The sequence below is a fragment of the Schistocerca americana genome, chromosome 1 (genome assembly GCF_021461395.2).
Source record: "Schistocerca americana isolate TAMUIC-IGC-003095 chromosome 1, iqSchAmer2.1, whole genome shotgun sequence".
NCBI classification, from domain to species: Eukaryota; Metazoa; Arthropoda; class Insecta; order Orthoptera; family Acrididae; genus Schistocerca; species Schistocerca americana.
In genome coordinates, this window is record NC_060119.1 from 515157606 (window position 1) to 515181852 (window position 24247).

Sequence of the window (24247 nt, forward strand, 5' to 3'; positions counted from 1 at the left end):
TTCCACTGGTCGATGTCGGAGCCAACGTCGTACTGCATCAATAACTTCTTCATCATCCGCGTAGTGCCTCCCACGGATTGCGTCCTTCATTGGGCCAAACATATGGATATCCGACGGTGCGAGATCGGGGCTGTAGGGTGCATGAGGAAGAACAGTCCACTGAAGTTTTGTGAGCTCCTCTCGGGTGCGAAGACTTGTGTGAGGTCTTGCGTTGTCATGAAGAAGGAGAAGTTCGTTCAGATTTTTGTGCCTACGAACACGCTGAAGTCGTTTCTTCAATTTCTGAAGAGTAGCACAATACACTTCAGAGTTGATCGTTTGACCATGGGGAAGGACATCGAACAGAATAACCCCTTCAGCGTCCCAGAAGACTGTACCCATGACTTTACCGGCTGAGGGTATGGCTTTAAACTTTTTCTTGGTAGGGGAGTGGGTGTGGCGCCACTCCATTGATTGCCGTTTTGTTTCAGGTTCGAAGTGATGAACCCATGTTTCATCGCCTGTAACAATCTTTGACAAGAAATTGTCACCCTCAGCCACATGACGAGCAAGCAATTCCGCACAGATGGTTCTCCTTTGCTCTTTATGGTGTTCGGTTAGACAACGAGGGACCCAGCGGGAACAAACCTTTGAATATCCCAACTGGTGAACAATTGTGACAGCACTACCAACAGAGATGTCAAGTTGAGCACTGAGTTGCTTGATGGTGATCCGTCGATCATCTCGAACGAGTGTGTTCGCACGCTCCGCCATTGCAGGAGTCACAGCTGTGCACGGCCGGCCCGCAGGCGGGAGATCAGACAGTCTTGCTTGACCTTGCGGCGATGATGACACACGCTTTGCCCAACGACTCACTGTGCTTTTGTCCACTGGCAGATCACCGTAGACATTCTGCAAGCGCCTGTGAATATCTGAGATGCCCTGGTTTTCCGCCAAAAGAAACTCGATCACTGCCGGTTGTTTGCAACGCACATCCGTTACAGACGCCATTTTAACAGCTCCGTACAGCGCTGCCACCTGTCGGAAGTCAATGAAACTATACGAGACGAAGCGGGAATGTTTGAAAATATTCCACAAGAAATTTCCAGTTTTTTCAACCAAAATTGGCCGAGAAAAAAAATGTGTTGCATTACTTATTGAACTGCCCTCGTATTTCAGTGAAATGGGATCAGCTGACCCAGCTACTTTTCCTATTTAATTTTCTCACTCCCTTCATGTAGTCTCAATGAAACTGTGATCTTATTGCAGATTTTGCTTAATAAATTAACATGTAGAATGTACACCTTACTTCTCATATGCTGCAACACAAGAATTCGTCAAAATGGGATGTAAAGCTTTCTCAAAATCTTTGAGAAACTGCAGCACAAAGAATAGAAAATGAAGAAATGGCAAGGTAGTAACTAGAAAAATCTGTGTTAATGCAATTGTTTTAACAGAATTATTTGAATTTTCCAAAAAATTCATTATAGTATCGATTTTCAGGTGATTTAGTTGGTACATCAACCCAAGACAAATCACCACATGCCATCAGTTAATTAGATGATGTTAGAACAAACAACCCACTTCCATAGCTGAGGTCACCAATTCACACCTGTGCAGTGGTGCTTCATTTGGAGGTGAGCCAGTTCGAATCCTGGCAGTGGATGAAATTTTCACTGCCAGGATTTGGCTGGTATGGGGAGGAGAGAGATGGTGGCATAAAGTTCCTGATTATGTTTTTGTGCCAGCGTCCTGAGATTAAAATCCAAACCTTTCCATGGTGTTTCACGAAGTGAGGGCATGTGACACTCTTGATGGTGATATGTATAGAGATATTAAGCTCAGTGGTCCCCTTGGTGCTATTTGAGAGGAATAGGCTATATGTGAGCACTCGTTTTCACCCTCTCCCTTTTTTCATCATCAGCATCATGGAATATGAACATAACACGGCACTGTTCACATTACGCGCACCTATACTCCACAAATAAACATGCAACAGAAAATGCACCTATGTGAATGGAGAAAGGCCTGTGTGTGCAGAGGAGGAACGCACTTTCTGCTCAGCAGCTGAACCCTCCCTTTGGAATATCCAGCCAGCAGTTCCATTTGGCATTTAATTCTAATCTTCCAAGTAGAATAAACAGGTCCAGGGATCTTGACTGTATTCTTTCCAGGTGCAGCAATAAATTCACAAATTTTTGCCATTATCAGTTCCATTTTTACTGATAAATTCATATCTGTTCTTTGACATTACAATGTAGCACAAAACACAACAATTATTGGCTCAATACTGTGCTTCTTTGACTAATATGAACAACTGAACTGCCCTAGCTCTTTTTTGCCTGGCACTGGCCTTGATATAAAAGTGGCAATCCACAATGAAAAATACATTGTTATTCTGGTACATTAGTAATATTATAATGGTCCTAAAACTTAAGTATAACAGTAAGTTTGAAAGAAGAAAGAAAATGCTTGATACAGTTTGATTTTTTACATACTTAGATTTTTTTATAAAATAGTTTGTATAAAATGAACATTAAACAGTTTGTTCTAATAAAGCTAATTTTCTACTAAATTACATAATTGATTCAATTACTAACATTTACACATGTTCAAGAATTACATTTTTCTTTAGACCAGCAAGTTACTTTGTACTTTAAGTTATACGTTACTAAACAGTCTTGATGTTTCTACGTCGACTGTCTGGAACTTTCAAATATGAAAAACAACTGTATTTCATGATTAATGCACAAATGATCTGTGAATACTGTAATATTGAATAACAAATGTTAAGTGCAGTCGTGTAATGTGATACTTGATACAGTGTATTAAGTAATACATTAAAAGTTGTGTATCACGTTTCGGCAGGGTGGATTTTTTCGTTCTTGTTACTCGATAGTACAGTCTCTCATTAATTGTCCACCTACCTCAGTATGGCTTACGACATCCCTTCACTCTGCAGTAGTAGATACTCACTAGGCCGTGTAAAGCAGCGTTGATGAAACTATGACCTAATACCTACCACACAAAGGCCGCATAACTCAAGTTGCGAATCGGTTCCCGTAAGTTCATTTTAACAAATTTCGGGTGTTGCATAAATACAGTGTACCTGCAATAAGCCTTCAGAAATTTTAGTAAACTGGTTTTTATTCTTGAGGGAGCACATAAATTTGCTAGCAAGTCTGAATTTACTATTTTTAACTGCTCTACTGTTCCCATCTCATAGTGCATAGATAATGTTCCCACACAAAAAAAGCAGCAAGAATATCTATCCGTCCGACCTGATTAATGTTCGATCTGACAGTTACTGACCCACTACTATAGCGAGTTGAAACTTCAGTCATATCAGTGGCCTTCAAAGTTAGAAGTGCTTGCCCAAGTATTCCATAAAGTATATGGAATATGCCATGCGGAATTTCACTAAGACCGAAGTATCACATGCTCATAACACATCAATTAATCAGATTGTCCTCAAAATGTTTGTAACTTAAACTGCCTGAGTCACGACACTTTTAACGGCAATGAACTCAACAGATCTTCATTTTACAAGTTATTTTCTCGGCAACATTTAGTATAATGTTACACATATGAAGGTTGGCGAGTGACTTTCTTGATGCCACCCCACTCTATGCCTATCTAACTTTCTACATGCAGGAACATCTTAATTCTGATTGGTTAATGGTTTGAATGACCAATCAGAATGATCCTTCTTGATTATTCTCGCGGCAAAACTTGCCTGAGGCAATCACTAGTCAGAAAATCATTTACATCATTCCAATGCCAGTTTCTAATATAATATTTAATAAAATAGACCAAAATACAATATAAACTTTAAGTTAATTTAGAAACTTACTCCGCTTTCAACTTCTATTCTGGCTGCTCTCTTACAAAAGCAGGCACACATAGACATACATCATCAGCTTTATGGTTACAGCACTATTTTCCCATGGTTCATTTTCATAAGTTTTTACATAAAATAGTATTAAATTTTTTCGTATGTCCCACACCTTGATGGAGAAACTTTGACATTTGAGAAGGTACAAAAACTATCTTGAAAATTAATAAGTAATTCTCTGCAAATGGACTGTCACTGATCTTTGATAAAACACAATACATACACTTTCATACTGCATAATACCTGGTCGCACCATTAGAAATAATGCATGAGGATAAACCAATAAATCAAATAATTCTTAGCAGTTTATGTTGATAAGAACAGAACTGAAAGTGACATGTTACAGTCCTTAATTTTTGTATTACCAGTGATAGCAGATTTTGGAGATGAATATGTTAAAAAGCTGTCTTAATTTTCCTGTTTTCACATAGTGACATCTTATGGCATGGGGTAACTCGTCACTGAGGAAGAGAAACAGTGTTTGGTTCACAGAAGCATGTGATAAGGACAGTATGTCATGACAGTTCGTTAATCAGTTGGGCATACTAACAACAGCATTGCAATACATATGCATCCTTATGTAGTTTGTTGTGAACAGCCAACCACTGTTCAAAGATAACAACAACATTCATAAATGGCAATATTATGAAAACAATAGTTTGTTACTCCCCATATATTGGAGATGTTGAATCACATATATATGCAACAAAAAGACTGTAGAACAAGTAAGCTTTCGATCAGAAAGGCCTTCTTCAGAATAAGACAACTCACACACACACATACTCACACTCACACAAACACAGTCTCTGGCTATCTAATTCCGATGAAGGCCTTTTTGGCCAAAAGCTTGCTAGTTTGACACTCTTTTTGTTGCACACATCTGCGATTCAACATCTCCGGTATATGGCGAGTACCAATCTATCCTTTTCATTATTCCATCCTGGATATTCCATTGTTTGAACATTCATAAATGTAAGACAAGGAAGAGAAATTATTTCCTATATCCTTGACTCATTGTCAGCCTTAGTGGCACAGATAGGAGTGAGATTATCAGTCATAAAAATCTTTGACCACTTAGCCATTGATGTAAAGAATTTAATAGATATTAAAAATAATTTCAAACACAAACAAATCATATCTATTTGAAAACTAATGCTTCTCCATAGAAGAATTTCTTAAATTGCAATAATATGGTTTGTGTGTGTATATGTGTGTGTGCGTGTGTGTGTGTGTGTGTGTGTGTGTGAGAGAGAGAGAGAGAGAGAGAGAGAGAGAGTAAATTACTTTAACTATTTGGAAAAAAGACAACACTCTGGCATAATTTTCACTTATAAAGTGTACTATAATTGCAAAATTGGCTCTCTCCACATTATTGTGAATAGTCGCAGATATGATCAATGGAACATGCAAGTAACTAAACAAAGCTACATTAAACTTCCTGTTTTAATACAACTTTTTTCATTACTGTACTTGTCAACAATCACTGTGGCAGTTACTTAAACATTTGTTTGACCTCAATCCTGGAAGTATGCATGAAATTATTTTTACTGTCAGTGCAAAAAGTTTTCTGTGCTGAGATGTAATCTGCTTAAACACATAGCAAATCAACATATTTTCTCAAAGAGAAACTCCATGATAATGATCTCCTTGAGGGAAATTGATTAGAAATGGCTGAGTAATGAACAGTATGTATACTGCTTCAGTGACATAAATAATGTAACGTATTTTTTCCACTGTCCATGCAGGCTTGCATGCGGGACATACCTGATTGTGACTGGTTACAGTGTTGGACGCAACTGGCCAAAAGTTTTGCTTTCTCTTATAATCCTGCATTACAACCAAGAGCCTTGATAGTATTTGGATGTATAAGTGAGTGTTATTATCTTAGTCCCAATCTTTAGCATATTAGAAGTATACTGTACTGTAATTTTAATATGTCTTTTCTTGCTTTGAGAAAATGAAGATTACTTACTTTCACAATTGCTTAAGGTAAACTAAATTTTTGGAATATTTAATGTATAATATTGTATGCAATAGTGATCTCATTGTGAGATGTTTTGTTATAGGTTCTGCTTTGCTTTTGTGAATGTTGCTTTTGTAATTTTAAAGCTTTTATTCCTCTTCATTGGTGTTACATCACGCATTTTGAAATCTATGTCAACTTACCAGTGTTCAAATTTGATTGTTACATGTTTTCAAGCACAATGAAAATGTGGCACACACAAAGTATGTCAGCTTTGAGGGCAGCAGATTTATCTGTGAGCATCATTGAAAAATATTGTATTTGAAGCTGCAGATTGTCCAACTTGAGATAATTTGATGGATGGTTCAGTAGGATGTATGAAGTACATAATATGTGAGCTATTACAGCGTTTCAGAGCATAGGCATCTTTTCCAGAGAAAAGAAACATCAAATGGTTTTAGTGAGACAAATGATAATTATGAGGTCTGAAATCATGTTTGAAACAAACAAGACCAAAACACTGATAGGGCATCTGGGGGAAATCAATGTCCTGCAAAAGCTGACACTAGAAAACTTGCAGTAAACTGTCATAATTGAAGTGCAAAATGTAATAGATGTTATGGATCCAACATGAACAACTGTGCCCTTGAAGAGCACAAGATTGTAATGGAACATGAAGCCAGAAATACCTTCAGTTATAGTGCTGCAACTTGTAGCCATGTTATGCTCATTCCTTTCCTTGAAACTGTCTTCATTCCAGGGTTTAATATTTTTCATGTCGCATCATAATGCAACATTGATCTTTCTGAATGATGCATTTTCTCTGTGAAAATGTATTCCAAATTCTCACAAGTTTGTAAAAGTATTGGAGATTTGTATTAACTTAATACTGATCATGCCTATATGGGGCTGATTTGTTTATGACAATTTTAAATTTGTTTATATTTCATAACAGTTGATAAATTTTGTAAATTTGTGGTAAGATCTTATGGGACCAAACTGCTTGGGTCATTGGTCCCTAAGCTGATACACTACTTAATCTAGCTTAAACTAACTTAAGCTATGGACAACAGACACACCCATGCTGCGCGGACCGTGACAAGACGCCTCAGACCGCGCGGCTACCCCGCGCGATGTGGATAGTTAATTACATACTCAGTGTCTAAATTAGATTTTACACACTCTATTATTTTAATATTTAATTTAATTTTTCTCGTCTCAAATTATCATGTTTATTTTACAGAGGGTTTTCATACCACTATATTGATTGTTAAGTTCTTTCATTTCAAGTTGTATGAACAGGATGATAATCTTTGATTAGATTTATACCAGTAATCCACCAATTCCTTAAAGAGTCAAACTCCCATGAATAAAACAGCTTCATACTTTACAACTGAGTACATTTGTTCAGTATTTGACATCAAGCTTAGAAAATTCCTGAAATTTTTTAAAAGTTTGTTGGAAGTCTTATTATCACACACTGGATGAGTATAGTCTGGGTAATTTACGCTCCCTTTTAAGTGAAAGCTAGTTTTTCACACATCTCAGTGTTTACCACATTTCTAGTGAATATGTGAATATGTCATACAATGGTATAATTTTGCAGAAAATGTTGTGCTTCATACTGAAGTTTTACTGCATGAACAGTGAACAAATAGTAAGCTAAACTTTTCTCCTCGCGTCATTTTGTGGGGGTGGGGGCTGTTAGTGAGAAAAAGGTTCTTAAAGGCATGAAATTATGTGGAAAGTTTGTTGGAAGTTGCTATTTGCTGTCATTCTCAAATGCTGGATGAATAAGTCTGAGTATATGTTCACTGTGAGTTACACTGCCTAAATAAGTATGCACAGTTTTTAAAGGTAGTTCTTGTCTTACTGTGTTAAACCTTTTAACATAAGATTGTTCTGTTGTTGTTGTTGTTGTTGTTGTGGTCTTCAGTCCAGAGACTGGTTTGATGCAGCTATCCATGCTACTCTATCCTGTGCTAGCTTCTCCATCTCCCAGTACCTACTGCAACCTACATCCTTCTGAATCTGCTTAGTGTATTCAACTCTTGGTCGCCCTCTATGACTGTTACCCTCCATGCTGCCCTCCAATACAACATTTGTGATCCCTTGATGCCTCAGAACATGTCCTACCAACCGATCCCTTCTTCTAGTCAAGGTGTGCAACAAATTTCTCTTCTCCCTATATCTATTCAATACCTCCTCATAGTTATGTGATCTACCCTTCTAATCTTCAACATTTTTCTGTAGCACCACATTTAAAAAGCTTCTATTCTTTTCTTGTCCACATTTCACTTCCATGCATGGCCACACTCCATACAAATACTTTCAGTAACAACTTCCTGACACTTAAATCTATACTTGATTTTAACAAATTTCTCTTCTTCAGAAATGCTTCCCTTGCCATTGCCAGTCTACATTTTATATCCTCTACTTCGACCATCATCAGTTATTTTGCTCCCCAAATAGCAAAACTCATTTACTACTTTAAGCATCTCATTTCCTAATCTAATACCCTCAGCATCACCCGATTTAATTCGACTACATTCCATTATTCTCATTTTGCTTTTGTTGATGTTCATCTTACATCCCCCTTTCAAGAAACTGTCCGTTCTGTTCAGCTGCTCTTCCAGGTCCTTTGCTGTCTCTGACAGAATTACAATGTCATCGGCGAACCTCAAAGTTTTTATTTCTTCTCCATGGATTTTAATTCCTACTCCGAATTTTTCTTTTGTTTCCTTTACTGCTTGTTCAGTATACAGATTGAATAACATCGGGGAGAGGCTACAACCCTGTCTCACTCCCTTCCCAACCACTGCTTCCCTTTCATGCCCCTCGGCTCTTATAGCTGCCATCTGGTTTCTGTACAAATTGTAAATAGCCTTTCCCTCCCTGTGTTTTACCCCTGCCACCTTCAGAACTTTAAAGAGAGGTTTCCAGTCAACATTGTCAAAAGCTTTCTCTAAGTCTACAAATGCTAGAAACACAGGTTTGCCTTTCCTTAATCTATTTTCTAAGATAAGTATTTCACCCATGACCATCACATTGCTTGCTTACCTTAATTAATCCATCTGTCAATTCATTGAAGTTTGGATGATTCAGGTGTCCTCTTTGAGGAGAACACATCACAAGAACACAAAATTTGTTGCCATTCATAGTATTTCACATGACTGTTTTAACTCACTTTAGCGTAGAGAAGTAACATCCTGCCTCTTCAGTCATCTCTAGGAAGGTCATTTTTAATTGGAGGTGTTTGACACCCCCAGGAAAAGCTTTTTGTGAGATTGTTTTCATAAAGAAAAAGGTCTAAGCACTTGATGCTTTCATGAGACCTTTCGGCTGCTCAACACTTCCAGTTAATGATGTAAATCTGAATACTAATTTAAACAAAATTTCTGGGAAAAGTAAGAGGATGTATTTGGCATGCTTATTTCCCTAATCATTTTAAGTGACACTTTGTGACCATTACTATATTATAGTGCATTGTAGTGAGACGTTCTCTCACTGCAAGCAGTGGAATGTGCAGATAATGTGCAGGTTGGTAGAACACCCATGGACTGAACAGTCAGAGCCTTTGGGAGGTCCATAAGAGCTGTACTTCATAGAAGCCACACCCCTAAACCTTGCGCTACCTAGAGCTAACCAGCATTCTGAGGTGCAGCCTTAAGACTGGCTACTGCCTATTTGAAAGACTTACATGAAATCAACAGTTTAAGAACTTTGACTGTTTAAATCTGTGTGAGAAATATGTGACATGTGTTCCATTAATTTAAATTCTGTAATACATTATTGAGAAATATATTTTAATATATGTTTTGTGGTGGCTCAGTCTCTTTAACTGTGAGCCACGTCTGGGAAGGAATAAGGGTAATACTAAACCGTCGCTCTGACTGTTCTTTTTCTGTCGCCATGTATCCTTCCACTTCTTTTTCCCATTCAGCATATTCTTTCCACTATAAACATAAGATTTAAAAAGAAATGTTTATCATCATATTTCTCTATGCTGTTACTGATTTTCTTCTTATTCATGAGAGGGAAAGAAACTATATAGTCTTCCGTACGTGAATACTCCAGTGTTTTACAAGGTGTGCAAGTGTTACAGCTTCTTCAAATTAATTAACATAATTAGCATATGTAGCAATCACAAGAGAGATACTCAACAGGCAAAAAGGCAGAAGAAGAAGTGTTGCATTTGTATATGCCCTAACATTTAAATGAGTAACAATGAGATTGTGTAATAAGCTATCACTAATGATGTCTGTCTGTACACAGCAGTGATGCTGGTCCTTCAATAAACATAGAAAGTTGAAAACTAAATTTCTTCCAATCATGGATCTAGACTTCTCAGGTGATATTTAAAGGAAGTCAAATGTATTTTATGATATAGGGAAAGCACCTATCAACACTGTTATGCTATAATTTTACCCAATGGAAATGTCAGTGACTGAGATGATACTATAAAACATATCAAAGCCATTCTGTTGACTTAGGAAGTACTTGCAAACATAAAAGATTATTTATTACCTGCCAATTTAATATTTAGGTATCCCTTGATCAAGAAATGTAAAATGAAGTTAGGTGTTGGTGTGGAGATGAAAGCTGAAGCATCCCTGTTTCAATATGCAGCCTGGAGATGGTTCTCACACAATTATCAGTTGCATTCAGTTGCAACAAAAGACAATTAATGATACAGGAAAAGTTCCTTGTGGCAGTTCAAATTCCATAATTGCTACATTGAAGTGTTTTGTTCAATACTACAGGTACTCAGTGGGCTCTGATAGTTATTACAGGCAGAATACCAATTAACCAGTCGAGACTAGTCATTATTTTGTCACAAATGGAAATATATATATATATATATATATATATATATATATATATATATATATATATATATATATATATATAATAATAGAGGGAAACATTCCACGTGGGAAAAATATATCTAAAAAGAAAGATGATGAAACTTACCAAACAAAAGCGCTGGCAGGTCGATAGACACACAAACAAACACAAACATACACACAAAATTCTAGCTTTCGCAACCAATGGTTGCCTCGTCAGGAAAGAGGGAAGGAGAAGGAAAGACAAAAGGATATGGGTTTTAATCCTTTTAATCCTTTTAATCCTTTTGTCTTTCCTTCTCCTTCCCTCTTTCCTGACGAGGCAACCATTGGTTGCGAAAGCTAGAATTTTGTGTGTATGTTTGTGTTTGTTTGTGTGTCTATCGACCTGCCAGCGCTTTTGTTTGGTAAGTTTCATCATCTTTCTTTTTATATATATATATATATATATATATATATATATAACAAAAGCGCTGGCAGGTCGATAGACACACAAACAAACACAAACATACACACAAAATTCTAGCTTTCGCAACCAATGGTTGCCTCGTCAGGAAAGAGGGAAGGAGAAGGAAAGACAAAAGGATATGGGTTTTAAGGGAGAGGGTAAGGAGTCATTCCAATCCCGGGAGCGGAAAGACTTACCTTAGGGGGAAAAAAGGACAGGTATACACTCGCACACACACACACACATATCCATCCACACATACACAGACACAAGCAGACATTTGTAAAGGCAAAGAGTTTGGGCAGAGATGTCAGTCGGGGCAGATGTACAGAGGCAAAGATGAAGTTGAAAGACAGGTGAGGTATGAGCGGCGGCAAATTGAAATTAGAAATTAGCGGAGACTGAGGCCTGGCGGATAGCGAGAAGAAAGGATATGCTGAAGGGCAAGTTCCCATCTCCGGAGTTCTGACAGGTTGGTGTTAGTGGGAAGTATCCAGATAACCCGGACGGTGTAACACTGTGCCAAGATGTGCTGGCCGTGCACCAAGGCATGTTTAGCCACAGGGTGATCCTCATTACCAACAAACACTGTCTGCCTGTGTCCATTCATGCGAATGGACAGTTTGTTGCTGGTCATTCCCACATAGAACGCTTCACAGTGTAGGCAGGTCAGTTGGTAAATCACGTGGGTGCTTTCACATGTGGCTCTGCCTTTGATCGTGTACACCTTCCGGGTTACAGGACTGGAATAGGTGGTGGTGGGAGGGTGCATGGGACAGGTTTTACACCGGGGGCGGTTACAGGGGTAGGAGCCAGAGGGTAGGGAAGGTGGTTTGGGGATTTCATAGGGATGAACTAAGAGGTTGCGAAGGTTAGGTGGACGGCGGAAAGACACTCTTGGTGGAGTGGGGAGGATTTCATGAAGGATGGATCTCATTTCAGGGCAGGATTTGAGGAAGTCGTATCCCTGCTGGAGAGCCACATTCAGAATCTGATCCAGTCCCGGAAAGTATCCCGTCACAAGTGGGGCACTTTTGGGGTTCTTCTGTGGAAGGTTCCGGGTTTGAGGAGATGAGGATGTGGCTCTGGTTATTTGCTTCTGTACCAGGTCGGGAGGGTAGTTACGGGATGCAAAAGCTGTTTTCAGGTTGTTGGTGTAATGGTTCAAGGATTCCGGACTGGAGCAGATTCGTTTGCCACGAAGACCAAGGCTGTAGGGAAGGGACCGTTTGATGTGGAATGGGTGGCAGCTGTCATAATGGAGGTACTGTTGCTTGTTGGTGGGTTTAATGTGGACGGACGTGTGAAGCTGGCCATTGGACAGGTGGAGGTCAACGTCAAGGAAAGTGGCATGGGATTTGGAGTAGGACCAGGTGAATCTGATGGAACCAAAGGAGTTAAGGTTGGAGAGGAAATTCTGGAGTTCTTCTTCACTGTGAGTCCAGATCACGAAAATGTCATCGATAAATCTGTACCAAACTTCGGGTTGGCAGGCCTGGGTAACCAGGAAGGCTTCCTCTAAGCACGGCCAGCACATCTTGGCACAGTGTTACACCGTCCGGGTTATCTGGATACTTCCCACTAACACCAACCTGTCAGAACTCCGGAGATGGGAACTTGCCCTTCAGCATATCCTTTCTTCTCGCTATCCGCCAGGCCTCAATCTCCGCTAATTTCTAATTTCAATTTGCCGCCGCTCATACCTCACCTGTCTTTCAACTTCATCTTTGCCTCTGTACATCTGCCCCGACTGACATCTCTGCCCAAACTCTTTGCCTTTACAAATGTCTGCTTGTGTCTGTGTATGTGTGGATGGATATGTGTGTGTGTGCGAGTGTATACCTGTCCTTTTTTCCCCCTAAGGTAAGTCTTTCCGCTCCCGGGATTGGAATGACTCCTTACCCTCTCCCTTAAAACCCATATCCTTTTGTCTTTCCTTCTCCTTCCCTCTTTCCTGACGAGGCAACCATTGGTTGCGAAAGCTAGAATTTTGTGTGTATGTTTGTGTTTGTTTGTGTGTCTATCGACCTGCCAGCGCTTTTGTTTGGTAAGTTTCATCATCTTTCTTTTTAGATATATTTTTCCCACGTGGAATGTTTCCCTCTATTTTTATATATATATATATATATATATATATATATATATATATATATATATATATATATATATATATTACAGGCAGAATACCAATTAACCAGTCGAGACTAGTCATTATTTTGTCACAAATGGATATATATATATGTGTGTGTGTGTGTGTGTGTGTGTGTGTGTGTGTGTGTGTGTGTGTGTGTGTGTGTGGATAACCTCCTGACAACAGTTAGAGTGAATGCTGAGAATCTTGATTTGAATAGAAACCTGCACAGTTATTTGTACCATAGTTTAATCTAATGAATCATGAAGAAATTGCTGTAGAAATGTACACTATGTGATCAGAAGTATCTAGACATCTGGCTGAAAATGACTTAAAAGTTCATGGCACCCTACATTGGTAATGCTGGAATTCAATATGGTGTTGGCCCACCCTTAGTGTTGATGACAGGTTCCAGTCTCGCAGGCATACGTTCAGTCAGGTGCTGGAAGGTTTCTTGGGGAATGGCAGCCCATTCTTCACAGAGTGCTGCACTGAGGAGAGGTATCAATGTCAGTCTGTGAGGCCTGGCATGAAGTCGGTGTTCCAAAACATCCCAAAGGTGTTCTGTAGGATTCAGGTGAGGACTCTGTGCAGGCCAGTCCATTAAAGGGATCTTTTTGTCATGTAACCATTCAGCCACAAGCCATGTATTATGAACAGGTTCTCGATCATGTTGAAAGATACAATTACCATCCCCGAATTGCTCTTCAACAGTGGGAAGCAAGAAGGTGCTTAAAACATGACTGTAAGCCTGTGCTGTGACAGTGCCGCACAAAACAATGGGTGCAAGCCCCCTCCATGAAAAACATGACTACACCATAACACCACCACCTCCGAATTTTACTGTTGGCACTACACATGCTGGCAGGTGATGTTCACCGGGCATTCGTCATAACCATGCCCTGCCATCGGATCGCCACATTGTGTACCGTGATTCATCACTCCACACAAAGGTTTTCCACTGTTCAATCGTCCAATGTTTACTCTCTTGCACCATGCGATGTGTCATTCGACATTTACCGGCATGATGTGTGGCTTATGAACAGCCGCTCAACCATGAAATCCCTGTTTTCTCCTGCCTAACTGTCATAGTACTTGCAGTGGATCCTGATGCAGTTTAGAATTCCTGTGTGATGGTCTGGCTAGATGTCTATTACACATTATGGCCCTCTTCAACTGTTGGCGGTCTCTGTCAGTCAAGAGATGAGGCCAGCCTGTACTCGCTTGTACTGTACGTGTCCCTTCACGTTTCCACTTCACTAGCACATCAGAAACAGTGGACCTAGGGATGTTTAGAAGTGTGGAAATCTCACATACAGACGTATGACACAAGTGACACGCAATCCTTGACCATGTTCGAAGTCTGTGAGTTCTGTGGAGCACCCCATTCTGCTCTCTCACGATGTCCAATGACTACTGAGGCCACTGATATGGAGTACCTGGCAGTAGGTGGCAGCACAAAGCACCTAATATGAAAAACGTATGTTTTGGGGGGTATGCGGATACTTTTTATCATATAATGTACATTTATGTATTCAGTAACATTTTCAGTGCTTTCCAGCATTCCTCTGTTTTTATTGTCACTATACACACAATATTTATTGTTATTTTATGTTTAATATGCATGCTTATGCTTTCTTTCTTAAACAGGTAAAAGTATCACTGATCAAGATGTGAAACAGCTTCTCAGGATTTTAGTTAAAGCACTAGAAAGCTTCAATGATATAACGTTACTTGAAGCACTAGTTGTTTGTCTGACCAGACTCCAACCTCTTTTGAGATCTGTAAGTAAAGTTACTGATGAACAAAATAATAAATGCTTACAAACTTTCTTTTCAATTACATCCATATATATTACAACTGAACAGAGGCAAATGGCTGAAAATGTTGTTATGGTTTGATATTGAGAAATGTGAATCACTTTTCAAGCTTTTTAGGCATATTCGGTGTCAAATGCTTTTGGTGTTCTGATTACACTATCCAATGTTAATGTGCTACGTATCATTTCAGAAATATTAATTTCAAGAAATGAAGTGCATGGTAAAATCTGCAGTGACAGTTAATACTAAATACATAAACATTCAGTTTCCTGTTAGGTTGTTGGCTCAATTTATTTTTTCTTTCTTTTTCTTATTTGCATATATGCTCTGCTAATGGCATTTAATCTTCTCTCTATACACAAAATTGTATTAATTATTTGGATCCTCTTTATTGCTCTAAAGATCTGTGTGATTTACATCCCTCTTCATCATGGCACTAGACCGTATTTTCTATGCCTTTACCCTATTTGCTGCAGACTTCGCTGTCCTTTAAATATTGTAGCCCTTTGAAGGTCTGTGCTTGTAGAAGAAAGTTGTTGTAAAAAATTTCCTTTATTCAATTCAATATCATTTATTTTCACTTTCGTCATAAATGTTTCAGCGCCCTGTCTGTTGCATTCATTGGGTTGCTATTTACTTCCTGTAAAATCATGAAGAAATAACCATTTTTGAAATATTTGTGAAACAAGGTATAAAACTAATTCCAAATGACATATTATGTTTTTCATTGTCACTGTAACAAACATTTTAGTATTAAACTATACAAAATTTCCATCTGCTTTAAATGTTTACAAATGTTAAGGCTACAAAACATTTTTAATCAAATCAGAATAAAACATTTGAAAGACAGCATACTTAACAGTAACTACTATCTTGTTTTGATCAAAAAACAGAAAATCCACCACCAAATGAAAACAAAAGCTGGGATGTTAAAATTAAAAGGTCTGTCTTGTGAAGACGTAAACTCAAAAAAAAAAAAATTGTGGGCGTGGTGGGGGGATGGAAAATCCCCAGCTTCCAAATTTTGAATAGTTTTTCTCCTTTAGTGTCTATGTGTCAGTGTGTTCATGTCTGTTATTATTGTTTAGAATATGTTGAGTGCAGTCTTTCAAAAGGAAGGGAATGTGATATATGCATCATACGGGAAATTAAACAAAATACAATGCACTGAGGTGACAAAAGCCATGAGATAACAAAGTGCACATATGCAGATGGCAGTAGTATCATGTGTATGAGATATAAAAGGCCAATACATTGTCGGAGCTGTCATTTGTACTCATATGAAAAGGTTTCCGAAATGATTATGGCCACACGACTGGTATCAACACACTTCCAACACAGAATGATAGTTGGAGCTAGGGGCATGGGACATTCCATTTCAGAAATAGTTAGGTTATTCAATATTCCGAGATCCATAGTGTCAAGTTTCTGCCAAGAATACCAAATTTCAGGCACTACCTCTCACCACAGTCAATGCAGTGGCCAACGGCCTTCGCTTAATGAGCGAGAGCACCGGAGTTTCTGTAGAGTAGTCAGTGCTAACAGAAAAAAAACACTACGCAAAATAACCACAGAAATCAATGTGGGGTGTATGACAGTGTGGCTGTTGGGACAGTGTGGTGAAATTTGGCACTAATGGGCTGTGGCAGCAGATGATCAAAGCGAGTGCCTCTGCTAACAGCACATCGCCTACAAAGCCTCTCCTGTGTTCGTGACTGTTTCAGTTGAACCATAGACAACTGGAAAACCACGACCTGATCAGATGAGTCTCAATTTCAGTTTGTAAGAGCTGGTGGTAGGGTCTGAGTGTGGCACAGACTCCATAAAGTTATGGACCCAAGTTGTCAACAAGGCACAGTGCAAGCTGATGGTGGCTCCATAATGATGTACACTGTACTTAGTTTAATGTACTGGATCCTCTGATCCAACTGAACCAATCGCTGACTGGAAATGGTTATGTTTGGTGCTTGGAGGCCATTTGCAGCCACTCGTGGGCTTCGTGTTCTGAAACAACGATGGAATTTTAATTGAGGACAGTGCATCGTGTCACCGGGCCACAATTGTTAGTTGTTGGTCTGAAGAACATTCTAGATGATTTGAGTGAGTAATTTTGCCACCCAGATGCCCCTCCACGAATTCCGTCGAACAGTTACTGGACGTAATTGAGAGGTCAGTTCGTGCACAAAATCCTGCAGCAGCAACACTTTAATAAATATTGACGGCTATAGAGGCAGCATGGCTCAGCATTTCTGCAGGGGACTTCTAGTGACTTGTTGAGCCCATGCCACATCGATTTGCTCCACTATGCTGTACAAAAAAAGATCCAGCACAATATTAGGAGATATCCTTTGACTTTTGTCACCTCAGTGTAATTCATCATTGACTGACGGATAGAAGGAGGAGCCAGAAAACAGGGTTTCAGATGGTGCTTGCTGTTGTGTCTGCTTCAAAGAAATAAGACAGAGATGAAAGAACCATCACAGTATTATAAAATTGTTAAGGCTTTTGTGGCCACTTGTTGACAAACTGCCTGTTTGCTTCTGTCTTGGATTCTTTGGCTGATGATTTTTCTGACGTTTCACCTGCACGAGTGGCTGGCTTCGACCTCCATTGCTGGTCATGAACTGAAGCTGAGCTCACTACCGCAGGCTATATGTACGTGGCATCCCAATGTCCAAGAGCTTCTCTGTGGTCATTTGTGGTGTGGTTCCCCTGTTGCTACCTGCAACAGTCATTCGCTGGAGCACCAGAAGCCAGGATCCATTTACCCTGAAGCTTTCTTCTTTCTTGTTGAAGCTATTCTTGTGTTTTTGTATTTTTACAGCTTCTCTGGACAAGTGGGTGTGATAGCTCTTATCTACAGTCAGAACTTCTGTGTCAGTGAATTGTACAATGGGAAGTGTCTCACACAGCACTTGGTCTGCCGCAGCCGATTCCTCCACCTGCCCGGAGTTTACCTTCTGTGATCCTGGTGTTGACTAATCATCCTGTCATTCCAACACAAACTTTTCTGCAGATGCATGATATGTGGTATATTCCCAACGTGTGGTGTATTCCCAACATTGCAAGTGGGTCTCTTTTCTCCTATGCTGAATGTCATATTTGCATGTTTCTGACACATCAAGCACATTGGTGTGGCCATTCCGAACTTTCCTTGTGAAAGAGCAGAGGAAACACGCACTGAAACAGCCAGGATATTGCGCCAAGCAAAACAACCAGCTTGCAGCCTGAAGAAAGGAGAGATGCAAGCTATCATGGATCTTAACTCTGACAAGAATGTATTGGTATTGCCTGCCACTAAGGGAAATGTGGCTGATGTAATGAAGACTGAAGACCGCAAGCAGAAGATCAGGGATCTATTAGAACTGACGATGTACTGGAAACTAAGCACAGATCCAATGCAGTGTATCACATGGAATATAAATTGACTAATCAAGGCATCTTCTCTGCCCGCAGACATACAGAAGAATGTGAGCAACAAAGAAGCCTACCACCTCACCTGTATGGATTACCAGAGATCCATAAGAATAAAGTTCCACTAAGACTGATTGATAGCACTCCTGGCTCACCGATGTATAACCTGCCAAAACACTTAGCCCCTCTGCTCCAGCCGTACTTGGGGTAGACTGACACATTCATAAAGGACTCAGAACATATGATTGAGAAGCTGAAGAAACTAAAACTTGCACCAAGCAACGTCCTGGTCAGCTTTAATGTTGTTGCATTGGTTATGAAAGTGACACTCAGGGACTCTCTGGAGCACACTGATTCCATTTTGCTGCAAGACGTCACCGAGCTCTTCATGGGTGTTTCACCATGAGCTATCTCACGTGGAGTGGAAACTTCTACAGTCAGCTGGAAGGCATTGCTGTGGTTAGTCCTCTTAGTCCAGTTGTGGCCAACTTCTTCATGGAACATTTTGAAGCACAGGCACTGGACTTGACTCCTTGTAAACCTAAGGTGTGGTACAGATATATCGATGATACCTTCTTTGTTTGGATCCATGATGAGGAACAGCTCATTGACTTCTAAGCTACCAGAACAGTCTCAAAGCTAAAATAAAATTTACCTTGGAAGTAGAAAAGAACAAAAAACCTCCATTTCTAGATGTGCTGGTCACAAAGGATGGTGAAAATCTGGGACGCAATGTGTATCAAAAACTGACACACATGGACCGATACCTGCACAAACTGTCAAATCACCACCTGAGCCAGAAAAGAGGCATGATTAATATGCCCATAACATGAGCAAGACGAATATGTGAGCCACAGCACCTCAGATGCAAAATACAACACCTGGAAACTGTTCTGAGGAGCAATGGGTACTCCACAAGTTATATTAGAAGTATAACAGAGTCAAACACTTGGCAAAGTGACACATCAGAAAAAGAAATATCAGTTATGGCCTACCTGCCATACATTCCCAGAGTGACAGACAGAATCAGCTGTATGCTTCGCAAACATGGAGTAAAAAGAATTTACAACTGACAGAGAAGATCAAAAAGTGTCTCAGATCAGCAAAGGAGAAAAGGGACCCACTCGAATTTCGGGAATATACAGCATGCGGAAAAGTTTTTGTTTATGTTGGAATGACTGCATGATCAACCAACAACAGGGTCACAAAACATAAATGACATTGCAGGGTGGTGCATGTGGAGAAATCAGTCGTGGCAGAGCATGTACTGTGTGAGAACGACCACATTGTAAATTTCGCCAACGCGGAAGTTCTGACTGTAGAGTAGAGCTATCACACCCACTTGTTCAGGAAATACACAAACACGAGAATAGCTTCAACAAGAAAAAAGAAAGCCTCAAGGTAAGCAGATCTTGGCGTCCCGTGCTGCAGCGAACGACCATTGCAGATAGCAAGAGGAGAACCGTACCGGAAATGACCACGGAAAAGCCCTCGGACTTTGGCGCACCAGGTCCATACAGTCTGTGGCTGTGAGCTAAGTTCCAGTTCACCACCAGCAATGGAGGGTGAAGCTTGACAATTCCAGCCACTTGTGCAGGTGAAATGTCAGAAAAATCATCAGATGAATGTCGGCTGAAGAACCTGAGACAGAAGCCAACAGGCAGTTTGTCATCACAGTATTGTTACAAAAGTTGCAAATTTTGGCATTTTAGCGCAGTTTGTGACAAAGTTTATTTTAAATGTAGGTGTTTACTACCTGTACAGTTCCCCTTACTTAATGAATATAGAACTGAAAATGTTCATGCTCAGCTTTGAATTTAATCATTAATTGTCATATATGAACCTGATTTATTTTAAGAATTTTTGACTGCATGTCCTTCATATCATCTCAAGGCTTTTCTTGATTTCAGGAATCTCCAATACACAGAGCACTATTCTGGGTAGGCATATCTGTTCTTCAGTTGGATGAAGTCACTCTATATGCATCAGGGCTTGCCCTTCTTGAGCAGAATCTGCATACATTGGAATCACAGGGAATCTTTGATGAAAAGGTAAACTTTCTTAAAGAACAGTGGAACAGTTTATTTACATTTTTGTAATCTTTTTTGCTTACTTCCTTCCCCACTTTACCTATGAATCACTACATTCTTCATTGTAGTAAGAAACCGTGCTTCCTAACAGCAGAAAACACAGGGATGAAAATCATGTAAAATGTAGTCTTTATCTTGAAAGGTCCTTCATGTGGTAAAAGAGAGAGACCAAAGATAGATAAAGTGAAACAAAAGCCCTGGCCAAGGAAGACGCAGTAGTATGGATCAAAGGAGGAGGAGTCTCCAGTAGAACACCAGCAGTAGATGATATAAGGATGGTTTGATAAGACTAGTAAACAAGTAATGTGTGTTTTGTAAGCAACACACCTTATTTCTTGAAATAGTCCCCTTTGAGGAATATGCACATGATCCGTGATCTTCCACATCTTTCATCACATCAGAAAAATAGATTCTGTCAAACTCTGCAAAATACTCATTGACTGCAACTATCACTTTTTAATTTGATGACAATTTCTTCCCAGCAAGCCAAAGTTTCAAGTTATGGAACAGGAAGAAGTCATTGGAGCTACATCTGGTCAATAGTGTAGATGAGGAACCAATTCAGAACCCAGTTCATGCACTTTTGCCACTGTTATCATTTATGTGTGGGATGCTGCATTATTGTGGTAAAAGAGCACTTTTTTGTGTGCCAATATCGGTCTTTTTCAGCCAATACAAATTTCAAACAATCCAACACTGAAGCATGACAGGGTCCCATTATGGTTCTGCCTTTTTCCAAGTAATATGTGGGGATCATTCCTTGGGAATCCTACAAAACAGTGGCCGTTTTCTTATCATCTTACAAAAAGTTCATTGCCTTCTTTGGTGCACTTCCAACAGCCTTTGTTCATTGTTTTGGCTGCCATTTTGACTCTGGGATGTAATGATGGATACAAGTTTCTTCAACCATCACAAAAGGTCATAAAAGTCTTGCAGATTGTGATAAAACATGTTGTGGTGGATGCACTTTTGGTCGACTGAGAGCAACCATGGCGTCCACCGGGCACATAACTGAAGAATCAGTTCTTCATGCAGTATGTTATGCACTGTGCTCACTTGATGTGCCTACAGTCTCAGCAATCTCACACATTTTTCTTCAGTAGTCTTGCATTATCATCTCATGGATTTTGTCAACGGTTTCCTTTGTGGTGACCTCATTTGGACTCCTGAAGCGTACCTCATCTTTGGTGCTTGCCCCACCACATTTATATTAATTAATCCAAAAGTAAATGCTTTCCAGTGATGGTGCAGAGTCCACTTGAACTTCTTCCAGGTATGTTTTGATTTGTGCTGCAGTTCGACTCCTCAAATCAAAATGTTTAATAACAGTGCAAAACTTGGTTTTCTCCATTTTCAATCGCAGTTGACCCACTGACCAATTCAGGCAGCTGTTAACAATGAACTGTATGCTGCACATTGTTGAAATTTTTTATGTGAGCCTTGGAATAATCAAGCTTTCCAACTGTGAAGGCACATCAAAAATGTATTGAAAGTTTGCAAGACTTATCAAACCACCCTTGTGTATGGAACTGAGGAGTTAGAATGGCAGAGAGCGCATTCAACCAATCAAAGATAAAGAAAGGATAGACTAAATAGTAGAATTCAGAGACAAAAATGCACATCAGGTATGGTACATCAAGAGAACCAACAAAGCATAGAAGACAAACCAGAATGAAAAATAATGAAAAATATAAATTTGTTGTTCTGAATACTAAGTAGCATAACTTCAGCTCATTTATATGTAAATATAAACTATCAAAAGGAAAATTCACGTTGTCTCTGTGTAATATTAAAGTGATGTGTGGTTATTAAACAAAGGCTTGCATCTGAAGAGATCTGATTTTACAAAAATTTTACTTGAAAGTGGTTCTCTTCATCAGCAAGCTGCTTGTTGTTCTGTTGTATGCTGCTTTATTATTAACATGTGATGGGATAGTGCGTTCAAATCATGTGAAATGTACTGAAGCTACATCAAAGCAACAGTCTTGAGGCACCCACGTAGTAGAAGAAAATCATGTAAGTACTGCGCACATTCTGATGAATTGGAAGTGTCCACAATCTTCAGCAGGACAATGTAACTTTTTGAAATTTTCTTTGGTGACAGGAAGTAGGGAGAATTTCCACAAAGAAATCAATATTAGGTTTACTAATAAACTTTTGGCAGTATTTAACAGGTAAAATAAACCTGCTGAAATTTTTTCCCTCTCCTTCCCTCTTTCCTGACGAGGCAACCGTTGGTTGCGAAAGCTAGAATTTTGTGTGTATGTTTGTTTTTGTTTGTGTGTCTATCGACGTGCCAGCGCTTTCGTTTGGTAAATATATCTAAAAACAAAGATGATGTGACTTACCAAATGAAAGTGCTGGCAGGTCGACAGACACACAAACAAACACAAACATACACACAAAATTCAAGCTTTCGCAACAAACAGTTGCCTCATCAGGAAAGAGCGAAGGCTTTCCCTCTCCTTCCCTCTTTCCTGATGAGGCAACAGTTTGTTGCGAAAGCTTGAATTTTGTGTGTGTGTTTGTGTTTGTTTGTGTGTCTGTCGACCTGCCAGCACTTTCATTTGGTAAGTCACATCATCTTTGTTTTTTTATATATATATATATAAAAACAAAGATGATGTGACTTACCAAACGAAAGTGCTGGCAGGTTGATAGATACACAAACATACACACAAAATTCAAGCTTTCGCAACCAATGGTTGCTTCATCAGGAAATGGGGAAGGAGAGAGAAAGATGAAAGGATGTGGGTTTTAAGGGAGAGGGTAAGGAGTCATTCCAATCCCGGGAGCGGAAAGACTTACCTTAGGGGGAAAAAAGGACAGGTATACACTCGCACACACACACACATATCCATCCGCACATACACAGTCACAAGCAGACATTTGTAAACGCAAAGAGTTTGGGCATCTCTGCGTATCTATCGACCTGCCAGTGCTTTCGTTTGGTAAGTCACATCATCTTTGCTTTTAGATATATTTTTCCCATGTGGAATGTTTCCTTCTATTATATATATATCGGGAAGTGGTAGCCTACAGACGTATGCTTGGATCCATCGTACCAGCATTGTTAAAAATGTGTATTTTAACCTTTCATTAAAAGTATTATAAAATGTTATTAGAAAAGGAACGTTTATTTGCACGGTTATAAATTCAAATCCTATCTGTTCATCATTTCACTTGTCGTTGAGATCCTGCATCAAGATGTTCGGTGTAGACATGAATAATTAATGCCATATCTGGAGGAGCATTTCTCATCGATGTTGTCACACTCAAGACTAAACACAATGGAATTAATGTGAAGGTAATGACTCACACTTGATAAGCACCTATTGAACTTAGTTTACTTATACTAAAAATATTGTCTTTCATGTGACAGGTCGACAATTTCAGTGGTTGCTGTGAAGCAGCAGTATGTAATGCAAATTATGTTTATTGACCTTGAATGTAATGATATTAAACGTCTGTTGATATTGGGGTCAGTTAAAGTTCACTCAAGATTGTGCACAGATTCATAAAATACATTCAAAATTTTTTTCAACTATTTTTTTCCAATCAATTTTTCCAATTATTCAAACAATTATTAATCCATTTCCATTTCCACACGCCTATTCGAAGGTGACCATTGAAAGGATGGCGCCTAGCGAAATATGAACA

At 39.3% G+C, this 24247-nt stretch overlaps 1 protein-coding gene across 1 annotated transcript in view; it reads left to right on the top strand.

Annotated features, from left to right (window-relative positions):
• Positions 1–24247, top strand: part of LOC124605129 (neurofibromin) — a 459490-nt gene that overhangs the window by 284105 nt on the left and 151138 nt on the right. The window contains exons 42-44 of the mRNA XM_047136614.1: positions 5620–5743; positions 14914–15047; positions 20408–20548. Of these exons, the coding sequence (XP_046992570.1) occupies positions 5620–5743; positions 14914–15047; positions 20408–20548 (399 nt within the window). The remainder of the gene's footprint in view (positions 1–5619; positions 5744–14913; positions 15048–20407; positions 20549–24247) is intronic.